Genomic DNA, 27,523 nt, shown 5'->3' with positions numbered 1-27,523 from the left:
TCGAACTCCTGGCCTCAGCGATCCTTCTGCCTCAGCCTCTTGAGTCGTGGGGATTACAAGTGTTAGCCACTGTGCCCAGCTAATATGATATTCTGAATGGAATCCTGGAACAGAAAAAGGACATTAGGGAAAAGCTTTAAAAATCTCAATAAACAATGGATGTTAGTTAATAATAATGCATTAGCATCAGTTTATTAGTTGTAACAAATGTACCATACTCATGTAAGATATTAATAGCAGGGGAAACTGGGAGCAAGGGGAAATATGGAAGCTCTGTGCATTATATTTCCAGTTTCTCTGAAAATCTAACACTTTTCTAAAAATAAAGTCTACCAATAAAAAAAAAAATCTATGTTCTTAAACATTAAAATAAAATGATTTGGGGGTTCTAGTTTCTTATAATGACAGAGTACCATGGTTGGACCAACTGTCACACATTTAATTATAAAAGCTGAACTAAACATCAATGAACTAAAAACGAAAAAAAGAACAGGTATACTGAGCCAGGCCCAGTGGTTTGTGCCTGTAATCCCAACTACTAAGGAAGCTGAAGCGAAAGGATCACATGAGGCCAGGAATTTGAGATGAGACTGGGCAATACAGTGAGACTCCTGTCTCCAAAAACATAAAGTAAAAATTAGCCAGGCATGGGGCATGTGCCTGCAGTCCCAGGTACTTGAGAGGCTGAGACAGGAGGATCGCTTGAGCCCAGGAGTTCAAGGTTGTAGTGAGTTATAATCACACCACTGCACTCCAACCTGGGCGACAGAGTGGGACGCTGTCAATAAAAATAAATAAATTAAATAAACAAATAAATAAATAAATAAATAAACAAATGAATGAATGAATGAATGAACACCAGAGAGAAATCAAAGAAGAGTCTACCTTTCCCTGCCCGCCAACTGTCTACTAATCAAAAAGCATAACTTTGAAAAAATACATGTAAGATTTTTATTTATGTTTTGCCTAAGGGCACTCCCCCATTCACCAGCAAGGGGCTCAAAGTGTTACTAGCGGTTCTGGTGGTCAAAAGAGAGTGTTCTGGGACAGAGAAGCAGACATTAACCTAGGGGGAAAATTTGGAAGCGGGACCATCAGAAGGAAGGGAACCAGAAAAGAGATGAGCCCCCAAATCTGCAGAAATCCTTGGCTGGCTCATAAACTACAGGCATGAAGTAGACCTCAGGATCAAGCTAAAAGGTGCAGCTGGAAGCTGGAAAAACTCAGTAACTGAGATTAGAGATTTCTGCTGCTCTACCATGAGTGGGGTGCAATGCTGAAGACTGAATTGACCAAGGTAACTGCCAGCCAGAACTAAACTCTTTAAAGGAACAAACCAGAATGCATAATCTCTATAATCTACCATTCAGAATGTTCCTTATACAATTTTTTTTATTACAAAAATCAGTAGATACACACAAAAATGGAATAAGGAAAAAATATATACCATGCAAACACCAAAGACAACTAGAATGGCAACCTTAACGTCAATTTAATAGACTTTAAGACAAGGAATACAATCAGAGGTAAATAGGAACATTTCGTAACAATAAAAGGTTCACTAAGAAGACAGAACTATATAAATGTATATGTAAGTAATAATAGAGCCTCAAGACACAAGAGCAAATACTAACATTTAAAGGGAGAAATGAACAAATCAAAAACTGCAGTTTCAGATTTTAGCATCTGTTTTCTTAAGATGAAAATGCATGGCTAATTTTGAAAAAATTTTAGCATCTCTCCCAGGAATCAATATAACAACTAGATAAAAATTAAGTAAGGATATAAAATATTTAAATGTTATCAACCACCCTGACCTAATTGTCATTCATGAAACACTACACTCAACAATTGAGAAATACACATTCTTTTCAAATGTAGGAGGCCAAGCTTGGTACCTCCTGCCTATAATTCTAGCACTTTGTGGGGCTGAGGCAGGAGGACTGTTTGAGGCCAGGAATTCAAGACCAGCCTGAGCAATACAGCAAGACCCCATCTCTACACACTCTATATATTTTTAAATTTTTTTCCTTTTTAAAAAAACTAGTTAGATTCAGCAGTGGGGGGTGGTATACTAACTTCAGTGACACTAATAATTTTAATAAATTCTGATAACCCACTACCATCAGACCAGCCAAGACCCTGCCTCTATAAAAACTTTTTAAAAAATTAGCCATGCATGGTGGTATGTGCTTGTAGTTCCTGCTACTCTGGTGGCTGAAGTGGGAGAATAGCTCGAACCAAGGAGTTCTAGGCTGCAGTGAGCTATAATCACACCATTGTACTTCACTGTGGGCAACAGAGTGAGACCTGGACTCAAACAAACAAACAAACAAACAAACAAACAAACAAACAAACCAACCCACCCAGAAATGCACATGGAATAATTCACCAGGACAAGACATATACTGAACCAAAAAAAAAAAAAAAAAGTCAATAAATTTTTTAAAATTGGGATCTTACAGATTGTGTTCTCTGACTACAACATAATTAAGTTAGAACTAAATATAAGTAAGGGGTTAGGCACCATGGCTCATGCCTGTAATCCCAGCACTTTGGGAGGCCAGGGCGGGCTGACTGCTTGAGCCCAGGAGTTCAAGACCAGACTGGGCAACATGGCGAAACCCTATGTCTTCAAAAACAAAAATTAACCAGGTGTGGTGGCACACATCTGTGGTCCCACCTACTCAGGAGACTGAGGTGAGAGGATCACCTGAGCCCAGGGACGTAAAGGCTGCAATGAGCTGTGACCATACCACTGTAATCCAGCCCGGGTGACAGAGTGAGACCCTGTCTCAAAAAAAAAAAAAAAAGAAAAGAAAAGGCTCCCAAATACTTGGAAATTAAATAACCCATTCTCAAATAACTCATAAGCCAAAGTGGAAATTACAAAAAAATTCAAAAGTGCTTTAAACTAAATAATAAAAAATGCAACATACTAAAAATTGTGACATGTAATTAAAGAAATGCTCAGAGAGAAATATATTGCTTTACATGTATTTATTAAAAAGGAAGAAAGGTTTAAAATTTATTATCTAAATTTTTGTCTTAAGAAACTAGAAAAAGACGCAAATTCAACTCAAAGTAGAAGACAGAAAATAACTGTGTGGCAGGAATCAATGAAAAGATAAATAAGTAACAAAGCCAAAAGTTGGTTCTTTGTTCAATCTTTCAAAAGACTGATAAACGGAACACAAACTACCAATATGCAGAATAAAATGAGGACTATTGCTACAGACCAAGCATAAAAAGAATAACAATGAATGAAATTGTGCCATTGAATTTGACAGCTTTGTTAAAACGACACAGATTACAAACACTGACAAGACAAAACAACCTGATTAGCCACATAATTCAAAGAAACTGAACTTTATAAAAAATCTCTCCACAAAGAAAACATTAGGCTCTGATGGTCTCAATGGTGAACTCTATCAAACACAAGCATGCCTCAAAGATACTGCAGGTTCAGTACCAGGCTACTGCAATAAAGTGAAGATTGCAATAAAGCAAGTCGTACAAAACTTTTGGTTTCCCGGTGCATATAAAAGTTTATACTCTAAAGTAGTCTACTAGATTGTTTAACCACATTATGTCTTAAAAAACAATGTCTATACTTTGAAAATCCCAAGGGCCCTAGGATTTTCAGAATGGTAAATGAGCATTGGCTTCAACTTAGTCACCAGCTGCATTAGCCGCTAACAAGAGAGTCAAGCCTGTCCTTTGAGGCTCTGAGGCCAGGCACTGACTTCTCCTCCCTAGCTATGAAAGTCCTAGATGATATCTTCTTTTATTAGAAGGCTGTTTCACCTACATTGAAAATCTGTTGCTTAAAAAAATGCAACCATCATCTGGGCTTTCAGAGAGTTGTATTCTTTTTTGATGGTCTTGGCTTGATGTTGATGGCTGTTGATCAGGGTAGTGGTTGCTGAAGGCTGGGATGACTGCAGCAATTTCTTAAAATAAGACATCAGTGAAGTCTGCTGCACTGACTGACTCTAATTTCTATGAAAGATTTCTCTGCAGTATGTGATGCTGTTTGATAGCATTTTATCTAGGGCAGAACTTCTTTCAAAATTGGAGTCAATCATATCCTCTGCCCACTTTTTGATGGGGTTGTTTGTTTTTTTCTTGTAAATTTGTTTAAGTTCTTTGCAGATTATGGATATTAGCCCTTTGTCAGATGGGCAGATTGCAAAGATTTTTCTCCCATTCTGTAGGATGCCTGTTCACTCTGATGATAGTTTCTTTTGCTGTGCAGAAGCTCTTTAATTAGATACCATTTGTCTATTTTGGCTTTTGTACACTTCTCAAAAGAAGACATTTATGCAGCCAACAGATATATGAAAAAATGCTCATCATCACTGGTCATCAGAGAAACGCAAATCAAAACCACAATGAGATACCATCTCATGCCAGTTAGAATGGCAATCATTAAAAAGTCAGGAAACAACAGATGCTAGAGAGGACGTGGAGAAATAGGAATGCTTTTACACTGTTGGTGGGAGTGTAAATTAGTTCAACCATTGTGGAAGACAGTGTGGCAATTCCTCAAAGATCTAGAACTACAAATACTATTTGACCCAGCGATCCCATTACTGGGTATATACCCAAAGGATTATAAATCATGCTACTATAAAGACACATGCACACATATGTTTATTGAGGCACTATTCAGAATAGCAAAGACTTAGAACCAACCCAAATGTCCATCAACGATAGACTGGATTAGGAAAATGTGGCACATATACACCATGGAATACTACGCAGCCATAAAAAAGGATGAGTTCATGTCCTTTGCAGGGACATGGATGAAGCTGGAAATCATCATTCTAAGCAAACTACCACAAGGACAGAAAACCAAACACCACATGTTCTCACTCACAGGTGGGAGTTGAACATGAGAACACATGGACACAGGGCAGGGAACATCACACACCAGGGCCTGTTGAGGGGTGGGGGGCTGGGGGAGGGATAGCATTAGGAGAAATACCTAATGTAAATGACGAGTTGATGGGTGCAGCAAACCAACATGGCACATGTATACCTATGTAACAAACCTGCACGCTGTGCACATGTACCCTAGAACTTAATTAAAAAAAAAAAAATTGGAGTCAATCTCTCAAACCCTGCCACTGCTTTATCAACTAAGTTTATGTAATATTCTAAATCCTTTGTTGTCATTTCAACAATGTTCACGACATCTTCACCAGGTGTAGATGCCATCTTAAGAAACTACTTTATTTGCATATGGAAAGTAGTTGCTTCCATAAGAAGCAACTGCTGACACATTCAAACTTTACCATGAGATTATAGCAATTCAGTCACATCTTCAGGCTCTACTTCTGAATTCTAGTTCTCTTGCTATTTCCACCACATCCGCAGTTGCTTCCTCCACTGAAGTCTTGAACCCCTCACAGTCATCCATGAGGGTGGGAATCAACTTTTTCCAAACTACTGTTAATGTTGACATTTTGACTTCCTCTCATGAATCACTAATGTTCTTTAATGGCATCTGGAATGGCAAATCCTTTACAGAAGATTTTCAATTTACTTTGCCCAGATCCATCAGAGGAATCACTACCCATGGTACACAACAGAGCATTATGAAGTATGTTTCTTAAATAATGACACTTGAACATCAACATTAATCCTTGATCCACTGCAGCTGCAGAATGAATGTTATGTTGGCATGGATGAAAACAACATTAATTTCCTTGTACATCTCCATCAGAACTCTTGGATGACTAGGGGCATTGTCAATGAGCAGTAATATTTTGAAAGGAGCAGTAGGTCTTCAACAGTGAGTTTAAAATATTCAATATACCACACTGTAAACAGATGTGCTGTCATCCAGGCTTTGCTGTTCCATTTATACAGCACAGGCAGAGTAGATTTAGTATAATTCTTAAAGACCCTAGGATTTTCAGAATGGTAAATGAGCACTGGCTTCAATTTTAAGTCACCAGCTGCATTAGCCCCTAACAAGAGAGTCAGCCTGTCCTTTAAAGCTTTGAAGCCAGGCACTGACTTCTCCTCTCTAGCTATGAAAGTCCTAGATAATATCTTCTTCTATTAGAAGGCTGTTTCATCTATACTGAAAATATGTTACTTAGTGCAACCACCTTCATCAATGATCTTAAGTAGGGCTTCTGGATAACTTGCTACAGCTTCTATATCAGCACTAGCTGCTTCACCTTGTGCTTTTAAATTTATGGAAATGGCTTCTTTCCTTAAACTTCATGAACCAACCGCTGATAGCTTCAAACTTTTCTTCTTCAGCTTCATCACCTCTCTTGGCTTTCACAGAACTGAAGAGAGTTTTAAGGCCTTGTTCTGGATTAGGCTTTGGCTTAAGGGAATGTTGTGGCTGGTCTGATCTTCTATCCAGACCACTAAAACTATCTCCATATCAGCAATAAGGCTGTTTGGCTTTCTGGTCATTCATGTGTTCACTGGAGTAGCACTTTTAATTTTCTTCAGTAACTTTTCCTTTGCATTTACAATTTAGCTAACTGGCACAGGGGGTCCTAGCCTTTGGCCTATCTCGGCTTCTGACATGCCTTCCTCACTAAGCTTAATCATTTCTAGCATTCAATTTAAAGTGTGAAACATGACTCTTCCTTTCACTTGAACCCTTAGAGGCCATTGTAGGGTTATTAATTGGCCTAATTTCAATAATGATGTGTCTCAGCTAACAGGGAGGTCCAAGGAGAGGAAGAGAGACAGGGAACAGCCAGTCAGTAGTCAGAACATACACAATAGGTATGGATTAAGTTTGCTGCCTTATGTGGGCACAGTTCACGGCACTCCACAACAATTTCAATAGTGACATCAAAAATCACTTATTACAGATCACTGTAACAGATGTAACAGTAAAAAAAATCTGAAACATTGCAAGAATTACCCAAGTGTGACACAGAGACAAAGTGAGCACATGCTGCTGGCCAACAGACTTGGTCGATGCAGGGCTGCCACAAGCCCTTCAATTCGTAAAAAATGAAATACGTGCAAAGCACAAGAAAGTGAAGCACAATAAAATGAGGTATGCCTGTATTCAATGAAGAAATAATTCCAATCTTACACAAACTTTTTCAGAAAACAATGAAAGTATCACATTCCAATTTAAGAGGCCAGTATAAACCTAACACCAAAAGGGGACAAAAGCATTACAAGAAAATTATAGGTCAGGCGCGGTGGCTCACTCCTGTAATCCCACCACTTTGAGAGGCTGAGACAAGAAAACTGCTTGAGTCCAGGAATTCAAGACCAGCCTGAGCAACACAGCAAGACCCCATATCTCTACAAAAAATAAAAAAATTAGCCAGGTGTGGTGGCATGAGCATGTGGCCCAAGCTACTGAGGTGGCTGAGGTGGGATGCTTGATTGAGCGTGGTAGGTTGAGGCTGTAGTGAGCCAAGACTGCAGCCTGGGTGACAGTGTGAGACCATCTCAATAAAAAAAAAAAAAAAAAAAAAGGAAAAAGAGAAAGAAAATTGTAGACCTATCTCTCCCTCATGAACACAGATGGAAATATTCTTAACAAAACAGTACCAAATTAGGTTAACATATGTATCAAGTAGGGTGGTAATTCAGGAACCAAAGTTGACTTAACCTTCAAACCTCAGTTATTAATAACTCAGTTATTAATATTAATTAATATTAATAATTCACCATATGAGCAGAATGAAAAAACTAAATGATCATCAATCAATGCAGATAAAGCATTTTACAACCTCAATATCTATTCATTGAAAAACTTTCAGTAAACTAGGACTGGAAAGAAAATTCTTCAGTTGGATAATGGATACCTATGAAAAACTATCAATATATTTAATGGTGAAATACCGGACATTTTCACCCCAATACTGGAAATAAGGCTATTATACATTTTAACCACTTCTATCCAAGGTTGGAAAGGAAGAATTAAAACTGCTCCTATTTATCAATAAGATTCCATAGAAAATCCTAAGGAATCAACAAAAATACTATTAGAGGTAGTAAGTTGAGTTTCACAAGGTGTCAGAATATAAGATCTATATATGAAAACCAATCAATTCCATTTCTATATAGAACTGGAAAATAAACAGCTTTACCCCCGCCCAAGACACAGTCTTGCCCTGTCGCCCAGGCTGGAATGCAGGGGTGCCTCGGCTCACTGCAACCTCCGCCCCCCGCGTTCAAGCAATTCTCCTGCCTCAGCCACCCAAGTAACTGGGATTACAGGCGCGCACCACCACACCCAGCTAATTTTTGTATTTTTAGTAGAGACAGGGTTTCATCCCGTTGGCCAGGCTGGTCTCGAACTCCTGACTTCGTGATCTGCCAGCCTTGGCCTCCCAAAGTGCTGAGATTACAGGCGTGAGCCACCGCACCCAGCCTGCTGGAAAATAAACTTTTAAAATTCCATTGACAATAGCAAAAAAAGAAAAAAATCAGTTTTTTAAAGATGTATATAACTTGTATAATGAAAACAAAATGGTACTGAGAAAAAACAAGGAAAACATAAGCAAATGGAAAGTTATACCATGTTCATTGCCTGGAAGACTCAGTATATCTTAAAATGTGAATTCTCTTCAATTTAGATTCCACACAATCCAAATCATAACCACAGTAGGCTTTTACTTATATAGAAATTAAGAAGATAATTTTAAATTTTAATAGGAAGGCAAAAGATCTTAGTCAAGCAGTCTTGAATAAAAAGGCAAAGCTGGAAGACATAATGACTTACTTCTAGTTACTATAAAGGTACAGTAGTAATCAAATCAGTGCGTACTCATTTAAGGACAGGCAAACTTATCAGTGGAACAAAAGGGAAGAGTCCAGTAAAAAAAAAAAAAAAAACATATTTATACAATTGACTTCGACAAAAGCATCAAATATTCAATAGAAAAAGTGAAGACTTTGCAAAAACAGGCAATGGAACAACCCATACCTCTTATCAGACAGAAAAAACAATTCAAACTATTTGTAAAACCAAAACTATAAAGCTTTAAAAAAAATACAGGGGATATTTTAATAATCTGTAGGCTGGCAAATATTTCTTACATAGAAACAAAAAAACACTAATAAAAGACAAATTTAATAGGATTTCATCAAAATTAAAAATCTCTGCTTATCAAAAGATCCCCTAGGAAAATAAATAGACATGCTATAGCCTGGAGGAAAGTATGCACAGCATTTATCTAACAAAGGACATGTACTGAGAATATAAGGAATCCAAACTAAAAGAAAGAGCTGAAAGTATACAACTTGTGAGAAAAAAAATAGATAAATTGGACACTATTGGCCAGGTGCGGTGGCTCATGCCTCTACCCCAACACTTTAGGAGGCCAAGGCAAGCGATCACCTGAGGTCAGGAGTTCAAGACCAGCCTGGCCAACATGGCGAAACCCTATCTCTATCAAAAATACAAAAATTAGCTGAGCGTGGCAGCACATGCCTGTAGTCCCAGCTACTCAGGAGGCTGAAGCAGAACTGCCTGAACCTGGGAGGCAGAGGCTGCAGTAAGCCAAGATCGCACCACTGCGCTCCAACCTGGGCAACAGAGCGAGACTTTGTCTTAAAATAAGAAAGTAAGTAAGTAAATAAATAAAATAAAAAGATAAATTGGACATTATCAAAGTGAAAAATTTACGTGTTTCAAAGAACACTGTCAAGAAAGCAAAAAGACACACCTGTAATCCCAGCATTTGGGAGGCTGAGGCAGGCAGATCATTTGAGGCCAGGAGTTGAGACCAGCCTGCCAACAAGGTAAAACCCCATCTCTATTAAAAATACAAAAAAATTAGCCAGACGTGGTGATGCTTGCCTGCAGTCCCAGGTACTTGGGAGGCTTAGACACGAGAATCACTTGAGCTGGGGAGGTGGAGGTTGCGGTAAGCCGAGATCGCACCACTGCACTCCAGCCTGGGCAACAGAGTGAGGCTCTTGACCTCCAAAAAAAAAGAAAAAGAAAAAAAGAAACCAAAAAGAGAATACAAAGCCCAGAAATAAATCCATACATTTACGCTCATTAACGTAGATCCCAAAAACATACAATGGAGAAAGAACAGTCTCTTTAATAAATGGTGGTGGGAAAACTAGATATCCATAGGCAGAAGAATGAAATCACAGACTCATCTCATACCATACATGAAAATCATTACGTTAGAAATTATTGCTGGGTGATGGCCGGGCGCAGTGGCTCATGCCTATAATCCCAGCACTTTGGGAGGCCGAGGCGGGTGGATCATGAGGTCAGGAGATTGAGACCACCCTGGCTAACACAATGAAACACCGTCTCTACTAAAAATACAAAAAATTAGCCAGGCGTGGTGGCGGGCACCTGTAGTCCCAGCTACTTGGGAGACTAAAGCAGGAGAATGGCATGAACCCAGGAGGCGGGGCTTGCAGTGAGCCAAGATCAGGCCACTGCACTCCAGCCTGGGCAACAGAGCGAGACTCATCTCAAAAAAAAAAAAAAAGAAATTATTGCTGGGTGATTTATGGGAATTTGTTGTACTATTCTGCTTTAGTTTGAAACTTGCTTTAAAAAAAAAACATGTATTTTACAACATTTCCACTACATAGCTGAGCAAAAACCAGAAAGATAAGACAAATTTTATTTTTCCTCTAGAAAATAGGTTTTCATCTGAAGAAATTTAGACAGAAGTAATAAGAGCCAGTTAGGTTTCTTTTGGTAATTTTCAGCAACCTGAAAAAATTTTAGATAGGCTATCTTAATGTCCTAATATTTTCTAAATCACTAATTCCCAGCTTCAAAGGAACAATTAGAAGACAAAACCATCTGGTCACCTGTTTGCGTAACAATTCTTCCTGCTTCCGCCTTTCTTCCTCTTCTCTTCTCCTCTCTTCCAGTCTTCTAAGAGCTTCTTCTTGCTGCTGTCTTTCTTCCTCTTCTCGCTGTCGCCTTAATGCAATTTCTTGCTCCCGCTGGCGACGTAGAGCCTCTTCCTAAGGAAAAAAGATGGAGGGTAGGGGGTGGGGGAGGGACTCAGGTCTATCATTCAATTTATGATGTCATATTTGGAAAGTAATAGGCTATCTGCTGTTAAGACTCTGTTAAACAGTAAACATAAAAGTAATCACGATCTGGAGTAAAAAGTATACATGTAAATTGGGGAACTGGACACATTACAATAAAAATAAAATTGAATTTAAAATATTAGCAGTTAAATTACAATAAACTGTGAAGTCTACCCTGGTTTCTATATTAGCTACATCATTTACTGATTAACCATAGAAAGAGCTACATTAGAATTATAGCTTTGGTTTCTCCATTGGTATCTTTAATCCCTATTTTTTTAATCAACTGGGAACTTAAGGCATAGAGAGGGCAAATCAACATAGCCACCAAAAATTTGGGGTAATATAAGTTCTCCCAGTCAGAAGTACTGAGTAAAGCCAAGTGTCCCAGAACATGTTCTGAAGATCAAAAGTCCCACCAACACTATTAAGTATTACACAGAAAGAAGTCCCATTGTTGAGATCATTTATAGAAAACTGAGCAACACAGAACTAAACATACTTTTTTACTGCAATAATCCTTAGAGCCTCTATATGCTGCAGTATAGTGTGACTCTAAGAATTAACAGTAGTTCTCATTTCATCTCAGCATGGATCCTTTTTGTTTTTCACAGAGCACCTCTTGGGGCCAAAAAGTAGGAAACAAGTGGTAAAGGCTAGACTGTGGGGCTATTAAGAGAGTGGATCCTTTCAAGTGAAGCTAGGAAAACCCCAATGGAAAAATGAGCCAAGCAAATGAATGGTGAATTCCCCCCGGCAACAAAAAAAAAAGAAAAAAAAGACCAAAAAACATTAAAAGTGTATACCTCACTGGTTATAAATCCTTAAGCAAAGACTTAGCTACAAGGACTTTCATTCAAACACTTATCTAACAATGAAGAACTGGAAACAACCCTCATGTCCAACAATAGGGAATTGGTCAACTTATTATAATTTACTTATAAAATGAAATTTAATACAGCTAGCAAATATGATGATGTAGATTTTTAGATACACATTTGACATGGAAAGATGACATAATTCATGTCAAAAGGAGGGTTATAAAACACAAGTACAAACAATATATACCTCCAGCCTGGGTGACAGAGTGAGACTCTGTCTCCAAAAAAATAAAAAGAAGAAACCAAAAAGAGAATACAAACCCCAAAAATAAATCCACACATTTATACTCAATTGATTTTTGACATAGGTGCCACAAACACACAACAGGGGAAAGGACAGTCTCTTTGATAAATGGTGGTGGGAAAACTGGATATCTATAGGCAGAAGAATGAAGTCAGACCCTCATCTCACACCATATACAAAAATCATTACATTCAAAATTATTGCTGGGTGATTTATGTCTAAATTTCTTCAAATGAAAACCTACTTTCTAGGGGAAAAATGAAATGTGTCTTATTTTTCTGGTTTCTGCTCAGCTATATAGTGGAAAATGTTGTAAAGCAAATATGTGTATAGAGTTTTTTTTGCTCCCTATTTAGAAACACTAAAATAGAGAGAAAAGGTTCATTAAGGGAAAGAACAAAGAGAAGGCAGAGGTCTTAGCCAAAGATACTTTTTTAAAGTACATTTGAATGGTCAATAAGCATGTGAAAAGATGCCCAACAACAGTAATCATTAGGGAAATGTAAATCAAAACCACAATGAAATATCACTTGATGCTCATTAAAAATGTCATTATCAAAAAGAAACAAAGCAAAACCAAAAAAAATAAAATAAAATAACAAGTGTTGGTGAGAATGTGGAGACACTGGAATGGCTGTGCATTGCCAGTAGGAATATAAAGTGGTGCAGCAGCTGTGGGAAAAATACGGCAGTTCTTCAAAAATTCAAAAGAGAATGACCATATGATCCAGCAATTCCACTTCTAGGTGTATACACAAAAGTGCTGAAAGCAAGGACTCAAACAGGTATCTATACACCCGTGTTCACAGCAGCATTATTCACAATAGCTAAAACATGGAAGTCATCTAAATGTCCATCAACAGAGGAATGGATAAACAAAATAGGAATGGATAAACACACAATGGAATATTATTCAACCTTTATAAGAAAGGAAATTCTGATATATGCTACAATATGAATAAACCTTAAGTGAAATAAGCCCAACACAAAAGGACAAATACTGTATAATTCTACTTACATAAGAAATTGAGTTAGTTTAAATTCACAGACACAGAAAGAAGAATGGTGGTTACTAGGAGCTATGGGATGGAGGGAGTGGGGCTCCTTGTTTAATGGATATGCAGTTTCAAAGTTTGCAAAGTTGGAGAAGTTCTACAGACATGTTTGTGAGGGTTACACAGCAATATGAATAAATATACTTAACACCACTGAAAGAACACTTAAAATGGTAAATTTTATGTTATGTATATGTTAGCACAATTTTTTTTAAAGCCCATGTAACTTTTAAAATTTGACATTTAATGCTGCACATCAAAGTTACTTTCTCATTGTTTTTAGACACAAGGATAGAACTTTTGAAATCTAACTGGTTTATAAAACTCTAGGAAATATGCAAAGAATATCAATTCCAGTGGTTTACTAGGACTGAAGAATATCCCTACGGTGGGTGTTGGTGGAAAACAGAGATCCTTTCCAAAAGTGAGTGAGTCTTCTAAGGTTCTACCCCCAATCCTGTGGACTTCAGGAGTATCTGTGAAATGATGAAAGAAAGCAGCCTGAAAGCCCTCATCAAGCACTAATCCTATGGTCAGAGTTCCCAGATATATACCTGTTTCCTTCGGGCAAGTTCTTCTTCCTCTCGCCTTTTCCTTTCTTCTTCCTGCTGTCGCCGAAGAATTTCTTCCTGTTGTCTTCGGAGTTCTTCTTGCCTCTTTCGCTCTTCCTCTTCCCGTTTTGCCCTCATTTCTGCCTCTCTTCTCTCTTGCTCTAGCTGTGATTACATAAGAATACTCTTAGAAACTTGAAACCAAGCACAGGAACACTCCAAAAGCACTAACCAGTAGTATTCGTTCATTCAATCAGCTGCTTGTACTGTACTGCAACCGGGTGATCCAACAGATTAATAGATAAACAAAATGTTATATATATACAATGGAATATTAATATTATTCAACCTTTAAAAGGAAGGAAATTCTGACATATGCTACAACGTCAACACCCTGTTAAGAGCTCTAAGCTGTGACATATCACAGTAATTAGAAGAATTTTATGATTGTCTCAATTGAATGCACTTTCCTCCCACCTGTACTTGCCTCTACACTCCACGTTACCATTATACCACCCAGGAGAGTAACATCAGAATGTTCTTGGATGGTACTTATTTACTCATCCCCACAAATAATTTTCTGATTGAACATTTAACAGTGTGGCTATAATGTTTTAACAGCAATGTTGTATGAACCTTTCCACATTCTGGGAACTCTGAGACTGTCACGACCTCAGGGGATAAGAATGCATTAAGTATAAAACAGCAACAACACTCTCTTGTACGCCTGAGAACCTGGAAATCATTACAATGACACTAGGTATTGATGTAGACATTCTTTTCTGGCAAGTACTAAAACCAAAATTCAAGATTTAGCTCCTCCAAAAAATGTGAATGGAACACACAATCTAATGTTAATGTCAGGCTTTTTGGCTGCTACATCTGAGGATACTAAGAAATATAAACAAATACCACTACAAAGATTCAATGGGAGAACTCATGCCACATATCGGGAGTCTCATAAACAACGTAGTGGATATTTTCTCACATTCTTGTTACTTATAACCAATGTTCATACCATGAATAACGTTAACTAAAATATATATGTGTCTATAATCAACAATGTGCCAACTAACCAAACCAAACATATTAATTTAAATTCTGTTTTGAGTTTTTTTTTTTTTTTTTGGGGGGGAGAAGAGAGCACAGTAAAGATACAATATGAGTGTACTTCTACCAGCTAAGCAGCAGTAAACTGAAAGTAAAAAGTATAGCTAGCTAGAGAGATGAATAAACAGCAATGTTTATGTCCTGCAGCCAGATGACAATGCACTGTTGCAGAAGAATGAATTTCAGACCTTTGCAGCTTTGGCCTTCTCTAGCTGCTGAAGCTGTTCCAGGGCAGGGCCTGGTGTCGTGGTGTCCAGAGGAAGATCCCATACACTACCACCTTCCCAAACTGTAAGACAACAAAAGGAAGAACGAGGGATGACAGAGCTTACACACATGGTGACATATCCGTAGGAATCATGAAAAAAGCTGCTTCCCTGTGCCTAAATGAGCTCCACCAAACACATCTGTTTTGCCTCTGAGTAGACTGAACTGCCAATGGACTCTAGTTACTATGAATATCCTTCAACACATCTAGAATGAAGGGAAGTACCAGGCATTTGTCAGGGAATTAACTTCATCCTTACAAAGCCCTATAATGTTTCTATTCATACCCCTATTTTTACAGATGAACAAACCAAAGGTCAGACGTAGTTTCTAACACTCCCAAGGGCACATGGCAAGCATGTGGCCATGCCAGGATTTAAATCCCAGTGTATTACACTCCAAAGCACATAGGTTTCCAGCAACCATACAGCCTCTTACTGCACACCAACTAGAGAGAAGTAGGTGGTTGCACAACATTGTGAATGCCACTGAAGTGTTCACTTTAAAATGGTTAATTTTGTGTTAAGTGAATTTCATCTCAATAAAGAGGGAGTGCAAGTAAGCATTACAGCTGGAGCTGTGGAGACCTCTGGAAAGGCCAGGCAGGTCTTACAAGTGAGACCTGGTCCTGCTAACCTGAAGGGCACTGCAAGATCACATTTGGAAGTAAACAAACAGATAATGGTTTCTGAGTTCACTTTCCTATTGCCAGCGAAGTTTTCTAGCACCACTTTTCAGCATTCTCTATTTTCTACATTCCTATCATAGTCTATTTATACAATATCAAATATTGTCTGTATAAAACCAATGGACTATTTTTAAAGGAACTTGACTGCATATAAACCCAAAGAGATAAATGGTTTAATACAGTACTTAAAAGTTTCCAAAACACAGCAGAATACAGGTTGCGGATCCACTATCCAAAATGCTTGGGACCAGAAGCATTTCAAATTTTGGATTTTTTCAGATTTTGAAATATTTGCATATACATAATGAGCTATCTCTGGGATGAGACCCAACATAAAATTCATTAATCTTTCATATACACTTTATAGATACAGCCTGAAGGTACTTTTTTTTTTTTGGGGCGGGGGGGGGGTTTGAGATGGAGTCTCACTCTGTCACCCAGGCTGGAGTGCAGTGGTGTGATCTCGGCTCACTGCAACCTCCGCCTCCAGAGTTCAAGCAATCCTCCTGCCTCAGCCTCCGGAGTAGCTGGGATTACAGGTGCCCGCCACCACACCTGACTAATTTTTTTTTATTTTTAGTAGAGATGGGGTTTCACCATCTTGGCCAGGCTGGTCTCGAACTTCTGACTTCATGATCCACCCACCTCAGCCTCCCAAAGTGCTGGGATTACAGGCGTGAGCCACCACACCCAGCCAGTCTGACGGTAGTTTAATGCAACATTTTTAAATAATTTGAGGCATGAAAAAAATGTTTGTGTTAAGTATTTATGTGTAAAATTGTCCAATCATGGGTTGGGCACCATGTCTCATGCCTGTAATCCTAGCAGTTTGGGAGGCCGAGGCGGACGGATCACTTGAGGCCAGGAGTTTGAAATCAGCCTGGCCAACGTGGTGAAACCGTCTCTACTAAAAATACAAAAATTAGCCAAGCGTGGTGGTGGGTGCCTGTAATCCCAGCTACTCGGGAGGCTGAGGCAGGGGAATCTCTTGAACCCAGGAGGCAGAGGTTGCAGTGAGCCGAGATTGTGCCACTACACACCAGCCTCGGCAACACGGCAAGACTCTGTCTCCAAAAAAAAAAAAAAAAAAAATTCCACTTGAAAATCATGTCAATGCTCAAAAAGTTTTAGATTTTGAACCATTTTGGATTGTGGACTTTTGGATTAGGGATGGGTACTCAACCTGTATTCTTAACATCCTAACTATAAACAGCTACCAAGAAAAAATAAGGTACAAACAGCATGGAAAGTTGATGAAGGAAGACAATCATCCTTCTGCAATAATCTGTGGGGTCAATGTTAACAACAGAACCATGACCTGAATGGCTCAACAGCTCTAGAAAAACTCCACCAAGGCCTATAGTTCTTGAGGATCTTCAACACCAACTATAATCTCTTGAAAGGACTACCCGTGGACCGAACTATCCATCTCTGCAAGTATTTAGACCATAAGAAACAGAGGTGCTCGGCTGGGCACAGTGGCTCACACCTGTAATCCCAGCACTTTGGGAGGCCAAGGTGGGCGGATCACTTGAGGTCACTTTGAGACCAGACTGGCCACAAAGGTGAAATCTTGTCTCTACTAAAAATACAAAAATTAGTCAGGTGTGATAGCATACATCTGTAATTAATCCCAGCTACTTAGGAGGCTGAGGCAGAAGAATCGCTTGAACCCAGGAAGCGGAGGTTGCGGTGAGCTGAGAACACATCACTGCACTCTAGCCTGGGTGACAGTGCAAAAGTCTGTCTCAAAAAAAAAAAAAAAAAAAAAAAAGAAAGCAAAGAGCAAAGAAATAGCAGTGCTTCACTCATACCAAGACTTAAAATAATCTCAACCCCAAATTTTCTAATTTGATGTAAAAATATAAAAATGAGAAAAGGTGCTCAATTCATAGCAGGTTTTTCTTTTCCCCAAATTTCTGGGTACCTACAGTGTTTGTTAACATCAAATCCTTTTTCTTTTTTTTTCTTTCCTAGAGTCTTGCTCTGTTGCCCAGGCTGAAATGCCTTGGCATGATCATAGCTCACTGCAGCCTGGAACTCCTGGGCTCAAGTAATCCTCCTATTTCAGCCTCCTGAGTAGCTAGCACTACAGGCACACACCACCATGCCTAGCTTGTATTAATTCCTAACTCAAAAGAATAGATCACCATTACTGTGTTTTTATGTATGCTTTTTTTCCCGATCTGGCTAAAGAGATCGAAAATAATTTAAATGATTTTTCCACACTGATCAGAGCAACATAAAAGAGATGCTGACTCAAAAAAAAAAATCCACTAAATAAATTCAAACAAATCCTTAAAAGTATATTTTCAGTAACACCTTCAATATTGCTTGGATCTAGTAAAAAATGGACCTTTTGTTAACATCAAATACAAAATGGAGAAACCTAATATATTTTTTAAGAACTGAATTGTAAAATTATTATTAGACTCCGAATCCTCAGAGTGGTACTAAAGGTTAATCTAAGTTTTTACCTGTAGGCTGTGAAGCTGTTGGCTGAAGCTCCCAGATAGAGCCAGTATCTGGCACGGACACAGACCTAGTTACTGAGGGAATGATGTTCTGATCAGATATTCTGCAAAAGGGAAATAAAAAATTAACTTGTTCTTGTCATTTGCAAAAAAAAAAAAAAAAAAGATAAAGAGGAATTTCTAGATTAGCAGCTAGAAATTTTGGCTTATTTGGCTAGAAAACGCCTTCACTCTTTTACTAAAACCTAACACTACCAAAGCAGTTTGAGGTGGAACAAAGAGAAGGGCACAATGATCACACTTCTGGAATCCTCTATGGTAATACATATTGACTTCTAAATGATGGATATACCTACTGTATATCCATATCTTAAAAGATATGTATATCTTAAAGATACTGTATATCCATATCTTAAAAAACCCAGATCATCTCACAGAAGTCACAGAGACAACATATTATAATGAAAAAAGGTCTGCATTTTAGTTCTGAGTTTCCTATAGCCTCTCAGAGTCCCAGTTTGCCCATCCATAAAATGGAGCTCCCACCACCTAAACTGCCTACCTCACGGGAAGGGTTAAGGCTCAAAAGAAATATAAACAGTTTTGGCTGAATGAGTCAATAAGATTTTTAAGAGCAGTGACTGATACTTGTTCAGGAGAAATATTACTCTGAATGATAATCTGAAACAGCAGAAATTTCTTCTAGACTTCTAGTATAATTTCCTTTTCCTTAGACCTACCTTAATGGCTTGTGAGTTCTAGAAAATTACAACCTTGTGTGGTGTGGCTAATACTTTGAGATACTATGAGTAAAAGTGAAATTAAAATCCTAGGCTACAGTTTTTCTGTCACAGGTTCCACAAGATGACACTGTTTCTCAAGTGTTCCCATTATTCTTTGGTCTTTTGATTAATCAAAATTTATCTCTATGAGTAAAAGACCAAATAAACGCTTATCTCCACCTGAAATATTTTTTTAAAATATACTTTTTCACATACAACATGCAGGTATGTGTTGGGAGTGTTCCGGTGCCAGAAATCACACACTATACTAGAATTTCTCCTTTCTTCTCTTTCTTTCACAACACATGCACCCCATGTGACACATAGTGGAATGACCACCAACCTCATCTTCAGGGTCTGAAACTGTTGAAGAAGAAGTGCCAACTGCTGCTGCTGCTGGGAAGACAGGGCTGCTTTCTGCTGTTGGGCCAAAACCTGTGCATATTGTTGTCTTCAAAAAGTAAAAAAAAAGTATAACCTGTCAATCCACATTTAGTTCACATGGCTGAGATCCTGAAAGACAAAGTTCAATTCAAAGCCCCCCAGGAAACATTATTAGAAATAGCTATCAAATATATTTTATAATTCTTCATTATGATAATACACATACAGAAAATTCTATGCTTCATTCTAGAAAGAAATGAACTCATAGTTGGCATGTTTCCGAGTGAAAGAGGATAGCAAAAAAATTCACAATTCAGTGCAAAGTGGTCTATTCAGAGAAAATATTTTAAAAATCACGAACGTCAAAAATTGGTAAACTCCAAAGATAACCTTTTATCAGAAATTAAATGAAAAATGAAACAGATTCAAATTAGTAGCTTTTTCCATATGACATAACCTTTGTAAAAAATGTAACACTTCTATAAAAATTCATACATTGATCGTCTTCAACTTGGAAAAATTTAGGTAATTTTTCATAACTAGATCAGGGTTAAACTTTTGTAATGGGCCAGAGAGTAAATAGTTTCATCTATGCAGGTCATATACTCTCTGTTTCAACTACTTGATTCTGCCATCGTAAGGCAAAAGCAGCAATATACATCCTACAAACCAACGGGTGTGTCTGTTTCAGTAACACTTTGCTTATAAATGTAAAAATAGAGAGCAGGCCAGATTTAGCCCAAAGGTCAGACTTTGCCAACCTCTGCACCACGTAACAGCAAATCTTATTTCTTCTACAAAAAAGACACAAAAAAAACCTGACTGACTTTGCCATCATTCCACACCACTCCTAAAATAATTAACTTTAACTTCTTTCCCACCCTCTCGCTTATATACATATATATGTTTTTTTCCTCTGTGGCATCCAAAGCTGAGCCACTCAGGAGGCACTTAGAAACTAAAGAGCTTACAAAATTAAAGTTATGTGTCATCTTCTAAACTTCTGGTATTTAAAAGTAAGATAAGCCAGGAGTGGTGGTTCATGCCTGTAATCCCAGCACTTTGGGAGGCGAGGCAGGCAGATCACTTGAGGCTGGGAGTTCGAGGCCAGCCTCGCCAACACAGTGAAACCCCATCTCTACTAAAAATACAAAAATAGGCTGGGCGTGGTGGCACATGCCTGTAGTCCCAGCTACTCAGGAGGCTGAAGCATGAGAATCAATGGAACCAGGGAGGCAGAGGTTGCAGTGAGCCGAGATCACGCCCTTGCACTCCAGCCTGGATGACAGAGTGAGGCTCTGTCTCAAAAATAAATAAATAAATAAATGACAATACTAAAATTAGAATGTATGGTGGTAAGACGCCACTAGCAGGGTGACTGAAGTGCCATATAAGCCGTTAGTTCCCTCTACTGTAAAAGGTGAGACTTGAGAGCAGATTCTATTTAAAGTCCCTTTTCATGCTGCAGTACATCCTACTGCATTACTCTTCTTACTGTATTAAAAACTGCTGGTACTGCAGGTGCTGCATCTGGTATAAGGCTGTGAGTTCTTGCTGCCTGGTCAGTCGTTCCTGGTCCAGCTCTCCCTAGGAATGAAGTGGTGAGGAAATAAATACCATTAAATAAACTGCAAAGAACCTAAAAGCCACTTGGTACAGGTATCTGAAATCAAAATGAATCTAAGACCTTTACCTCCCAGCTCTACCCTTCTACCCAAACACTTGAATAAAAACTCAGACATCTTTAAAAACTAAACATCGCCATCTAGTGGAAACAGTGGTGTCAATATTATAAAAGATTCCCTAAGGTGAGAAAGGGTCCTTATCTCAGCTGCCATTCTCCATTCCTGCCCTTAAAGCTGAATGTTCAACTGTACTTCAGAGTTATTACTGTAACTGAAAGACCGTATAATTAGATAATGTAGAAATTAGAGAAACTGGATATAACACAGAAAAATGTAAAAGTATCTAAAGGTCAAAGGAAATGTTACAGAATTTTATAATCGTATATAAGGAATGCAAGGAGCCAGTATGTATCTTAAAGATGTTAAAAATATAAAAAGAGGCCGGGCGCAGTGGCTCACACCTGTAATCCCAGCACTTTGGGAGGCCAAGGCGGGCGGATCATGAGGTCAGGGGTTTGAGATCAGCCTGGCCAACATGATGAAACCCTGTCTCCACTAAAAATACAAAAATTAGCTGGGTGTGGTGGCACATGCCTGTAGTTCCACCTACTCAGGAGGCTGAGGCAGGAGAATCACTTGAACCCGGGAGGCAGAGGTTGCAGTGAGCCTAGACTGTGCCATTGCACTCCAGCCTGGGTGACAGAGCAAGACTCCGTCTCAAAAAAATATATATGTATGTATATATGTATATAAACTTTGATAACTATAACTCTCTCCCCCAAAATAAACTGTTTCTGTTGCTATTAATACATCATGAATTAGAAAAAATAAGTTGTAGTAAAATAAAACCAATTTTTTAGCTTATATGTGAAATAATATGACTGGAATTTAAATTATGAAAAGTTAAAATTAGGAGAAAGAAACATGAAGTATAAGATAACAGAAGTAAAAGTGTAAGTATGACAGACTAGGTAAATCATGAGTTTATATCTTTATTATATACTGATTATAGTTTGAAATAAGATACTTGATACACAATTTCTTGGGGTAGGGATTACCTGAAATTCAGAGACATTTGTCTTGCTTTTCGATACTGGAGGATAGCTACTACCTTAGGTTCATCTAAAATGTCTACATGAAAAACTAAGTTTCAAGGTATACATTCATCATGAAGTGGGGCTCTCTTCTTATCAACAATATTCAAAGACAATGACAGACAGGAAGCAGGGTTTGCACAGTTTCCCGCCTATGCAGGTATGACTGAGGCTCAGCTCCTCTAACTGGAAACTGGGTAGTGGACTACTGCAAGTATGCCAAGATCCAAGAGATGAGCTTTTAGCTTCTGAGATGTGTAAGATCAAAACTCATCTTAATTTCAGAGAAGGGAAATAAGGCTTAAACTTGATATATAAGTTAAATTTATATGCTGCAATACACAGTATAATTTTTCTTGTGACGTAAAACAACTAGGATGGTGTGAGAAATAATTCCTCTCACCTAGGAATCTTCCATTCTAGACCACTGCTCTCCACAAACTATAGGTCTCAACACATTAGTGGACTGTGAAATCAAATACTGGGTTAAGATCAACATTTAAAAGAAACAAAATGGAAAAAAAAGCCACCTTCCTCACCTACACACTCCCCTTGACTACAGAGGCTAGGTCTTGCTCATCTTCATCTCCTAAGAACCTACTACGAGGCCTGGCACAGGCCCTCGATATACAATTGATGAATAAGTCAATGGTGACTTCACTGTAGAAATGCAGTGTCCACACTAAAGGTTTATGGGCTGGGTGCAGTGGCTCATGCCTAAAATCCAGCACTTTGAAAGGCCGAGGTGGGAGGACCACCTAAGCCCAGGAGTTTGAGGCTGGCCTGGGCAACATGATGAGACTCCATCTCTTTGAAAAAAAAAAAAAAAAAAAAAGGTTTATGGTAACTTTTAACTATAGCCCGTCACCAGACAGTCCAACCTGGAGAAGAAAAAATGAGGTACAGGTGAAAGACCTCCAAAAGGAACACTACTGAGAGGGTCCAAGAGCAGCCCAAGAGGAAGAAGGGTTTCCCTGCCAATAGTACCCCAGTGTCAGAGCCCTAGGAAGATCACTACTAGCATTACGGTTCCGTTTATTATTTTCTTTTTAGACAGGGTCTCACTCTGTGCCCAAGCTGCAGTGCAGTGGCGCAATCACAGCTCACTGCAGCCTCGACTTCCTAGGCTCAAGTGACCAGCCCATCTCTGCCACTGATTGCCACCATACCCGGCTAGTTTTTTATCATTATTATTTTATTACTATTTGTAGAGACAGGTCTCACTTCGTTGTCCAGGGTGGTTTTAAACTCCTGGGCTCAAGCAATCCTCTAACTCTGGCCTCCCAAATCCCTCCCACACCAGGATTACAGAAGTGAGCCAATGTGCCCGGCCATGGTTCCATTTTTTAATTAAAATACCAGTAACTAATTTTTTTTTAAACCCTCAAAATATTGTGAAGCACTGATAACATTTATTTTAAGGCAAACCTCAAATTTAGAAACTTTATGAATGAGAAGGCAAGAGGCAAATGAAGTGGAAGAGAGGGGAATGTCTATTCTAACTAGAGGAAGCAAAGAAAGTCAAAGAGGTCAACTGTGTTGAGGCCTAGCAGATAAAGGTAGAAGCTCTGAAACGAGCTTAGAAAGGTAAGGTGCCAGGCACTGCAGGACCTGAGAGGCAGGCCAGGATAAGATGTTGGTCTTCATTCTACATCTGTGGAATGCCACTGAAGGGTTCCGTTTCTCTGTTGGGGAGGAGGTGGGGTGTGAAGAGGATGGGCACAAGTTATCCGAGTTTTGAAAACATCATTATAGCTAAGTATTCAGTCTTCCATTCAGACTTTCCCTTACCATTTCCATTAATTTCAAAGAACTACAATTCCTTCATTAGATGATATATTTGGGTTGTGTTTTCAAAGAGAATCAAGTGTTTCCGTGACTAATATGTATTCCAGGTGAGGTGAAAGGTACTTACCATATGAGGAGGGGGGGCTGGACCTGGAGAAAAGGGAACCCTTCCCCACATTTTCATGATATCGCCAAGAGGTTGGAAGCTTTCATCACATGCTCTCTTCACCAATAAAGACATAGTAAAATAGCCCGCCTGAAACCATTCTGCCATCTCCTGATTATTGAAGGGACCTATAACAGCACCAATTAAACAGAAAGACAATAAGAAGCCTTTCAGACTCAAAGAGAAAAAAAATATTTCCTGCATCTGATTCTCATCGAGGTGGCATCTGTCAAAATGTTTTATACTATCTAATTTAATTCACCTCTAAAGGTAGCTAACAGATTTCTAACTACTAAAATAATTTTAAAATAAAGTGTGTTTATACATCCCAAATTATCAGCAGCACTTCAATTATAAGGAGCATAACTGTCTCTATCTCAATCTCTACAACAATTCATGTGTCAGTAAAGTATGATACAATTGAAGAGTTAACTATTTACTAGACTTTGTATCATTTAGGCGTAAAGAATATAAACATGCAGGGCTAAAAACGTTCTCCAATTTTCATTTTCTGCCACAGATTAGCGAAAGTGGGGCAAAATGTAAACAATAATTAAGACAAATTATAATTCACTCTCTGATCTTGGTAGTGGGGAAAAAACGAGTATTCTCTAAATGTTTTATAATATGAAATAATCAAGTATTTTATATACATAAATAACATACAAATTCACTCTGATTAAAAACCATTAATTCATTCAACAAATATTTACTGAACATTGATGATATATGACATAGACAGTAGGGATATGGCAATAAATAAAGCAAGGCCCTGGAACTTCCACTTCAGAATATGAAGTAGATGTACTTTTCCCTATTCCTCCTCTAAGTACAACTAGAAACCCTGGACATTGTATTAATATATAAAACAAATAACACTGAAAAGTGGAGAGAAAAAGGCAGGCTAACCAGGGGTCTCAGTGATGACATGATCGTGAATTCCCTGGTTTTTCTTTTTATCACATATATCACAGATTTGGAGATGAAGAAGCCAGCAACCAGAACACATGACCTAATAGTACGCTATCTACAAGAAAGTCACACAAAATATAACAAAGCAGGCAGACTGAGGAGAGAAAAAGATATGTCATGCAAATATTAACTTAAAGTAAGTTATATTCATGTTTGATAAAGTTGACTTCAGAGCAAAGAAAATTATCAGAGACAGACAGATGTAATAAAGGGTCAATACACATAGAAGATGCAGGAATTGTAATATGTATGTACCAAACAACAAAGTTCCAAAATATACAAAACAGGATCTGACAGAACTGAAAAAAAGAAACACACAAATCCACAAATTGAAGACGTAACCACCACGTGATAGACCAACTAGCAGAAAATCTGCAAGATTACAGAATTCAACAAAACCATCAACCAACAGAAGTGAAGTGACTTTACAGAACATTCCAAATATAGAAAAATAGATATTCTTTTCAACTACCCACAGAACCTACAGCAATAACAGACCACATTTGGGGCAATAAAACAAACATAAAAAGATTTTTAAAACTTGAAATCATATTCAGTGTATACTGCTCGAGTGATGGGTGTACCAAAATCTCACAGATCACCACTAAATAACTTACTCATATAACCAAATATCACCTGTTCCCCAAAAACCTATGGAAATTTTTTTAAAAATCACATATAGTATGTTCTTTGACCACCAAGAATCAAGCTAGAAATCGATAAAAGAAAAATAACAGAAATCTTCCAAACACTTAGAAACCCAAAAATATACTTCAGAATAATCCATGGGTAAAAGAGGAAGTCTCAAGGGAAATTAAAATACACAGAATGGAATGAAAATAAAAATACAGGCTGGGCACAGTAATTCACGCCTCTAATTCCAGCATTTTAGGAGGCCAAGGTGGGTAGATCACCTGAGGTCAGGAGTTCGAGACCAGCCTGGCCAACATGGGGAAACCTTGTCTCTACTAAAAAACGCAAAAATTAGCTGGGCATGGTGGCGCATGCCTATAGTCCCAGCTACTTGGGAGGCTGAGGCAGGAGAATCGCTTGAACCTGGGAAGTAGAGGTTGCAGGGAGCCGAGATCACGCCACTGCGCTCCAGCCTGGGCGACAGAGTGAGACTGCATCTCAAAAAAAAGGATAAATATGACTGTCTATGTAAAATCTCAAGGAAACTACCCAAAAAAACAGAAAACGAAAAGAACTCCTTGAGCTAATAAATGAGCTCAAACATTTACTATCACTGAAAAAAAAAAAACTGAGATGCTCAGATGTAAATCTACATGTACAGAATGTATGCTGAAAGCTACACAACGCTGATGAAAGAACTCAAAGAACTAACGACACAGACAGACATACCAAGTTCATGAACTAAAAGACTAACATGGTAAAGACATCAAGTCTTCTCAAACTGATAGAGAGGTTTAACATAATTCCTATCAGAATCTCAACAAGATTTTTAGTAAATACGGACAAAATTATCCTAAAAATTTTTATGGAAAGGCAAAGGAACTACAAAGCTAAAAAAAATTTTTTAAAAAGAAGATTAAACTGGGAAGAATCAGTCTACCCAATTTCAAGACTTATTATACAGCTACAGTAATCAAGATCGTACAGTACTGGTGAAGGAAGAGACAGTGATCTATGGGACAAAATTAAGAAGCAGAAATAGAAACAGACCCACAAAGAAATAGACCCACACAAATATGCTTAACTAAATTTTGACAAAGGTGAAAGAAAACAATTTATGAGAGAAAAGACATTCTGGGTCCTGAAGCAAATAGACATTCACTGAGAAAACCACAACAAAAAACAACTAGCTTATATGAAAATTAATTTAAAATGGACCATGAACTTAAATGTAAATTATAAAAACTATAAAATTTTTCCACAAAAAAAAAAAAAAAAAAAATTGGCATCTAAAGCTAGGCAAAGTGTTCTTGTTAAACTTAATACAAAAAAGAACAACCTATAAAAGAAAAACATTTATCTATTGGATTCATCAAAATTTACAACTTTTTGCTCTGTGAAAGACCCTATTAAGAGAATGAAATGAGAAGATAAAGACTGACAAAAAATATGTACAAACCACATATCCATCAAAAGACTAGTATCTAGAATCAGTAATCAAAAATCTCTGAACAGGCCGGGCACAGTGGCTCACGCCAGTAATCCCAGCACTTTGGGAGGCCGAGGCAGGCGGATTATCTGAGGTCAGGAGTTCGAGACCAGCCTGGCCAACATGGTGAAACCCTATCTCTACTAAAAATACAAAAATTAGCCAGGCATGGTGGCACACGCCTGTAATCCCAGCTACTCAGGAGGCTGAGGCAGGAGAACTGCTTGAGCCCGGGAGACAGCGGTTGCAGTGGGCTGAGACTGTGCCACTGCACTCCAGCCTGGCCGACAGAGCT

The 27,523-nt window shown here is 38.3% G+C and overlaps 1 protein-coding gene across 19 annotated transcripts in view; it reads right to left on the bottom strand.

Annotated features, from left to right (window-relative positions):
- Window positions 1–27,523, bottom strand: part of GIGYF2 (GRB10 interacting GYF protein 2) — a 161,424-nt gene that overhangs the window by 27,920 nt on the left and 105,981 nt on the right. For all 19 annotated transcript variants that reach the window (XM_009238232.4, XM_009238236.4, XM_002812994.6 and 16 more), the window contains 7 exons: window positions 24,096–24,262; window positions 20,957–21,048; window positions 19,421–19,528; window positions 18,299–18,399; window positions 15,055–15,155; window positions 13,760–13,921; window positions 10,795–10,953 (listed from right to left, as the gene is read on the bottom strand). In XM_009238232.4, the coding sequence (XP_009236507.2) occupies window positions 10,795–10,953; window positions 13,760–13,921; window positions 15,055–15,155; window positions 18,299–18,399; window positions 19,421–19,528; window positions 20,957–21,048; window positions 24,096–24,262 (890 nt within the window). The remainder of the gene's footprint in view (window positions 1–10,794; window positions 10,954–13,759; window positions 13,922–15,054; window positions 15,156–18,298; window positions 18,400–19,420; window positions 19,529–20,956; window positions 21,049–24,095; window positions 24,263–27,523) is intronic.

The sequence above is a fragment of the Pongo abelii genome, chromosome 11 (assembly GCF_028885655.2).
Source record: "Pongo abelii isolate AG06213 chromosome 11, NHGRI_mPonAbe1-v2.0_pri, whole genome shotgun sequence".
In the NCBI taxonomy this organism is placed as follows: Eukaryota; Metazoa; Chordata; class Mammalia; order Primates; family Hominidae; genus Pongo; species Pongo abelii.
The sequence above is the reverse complement of the archived record's forward strand: the minus strand, read 5'-3'. Positions and strand labels throughout refer to the sequence as shown.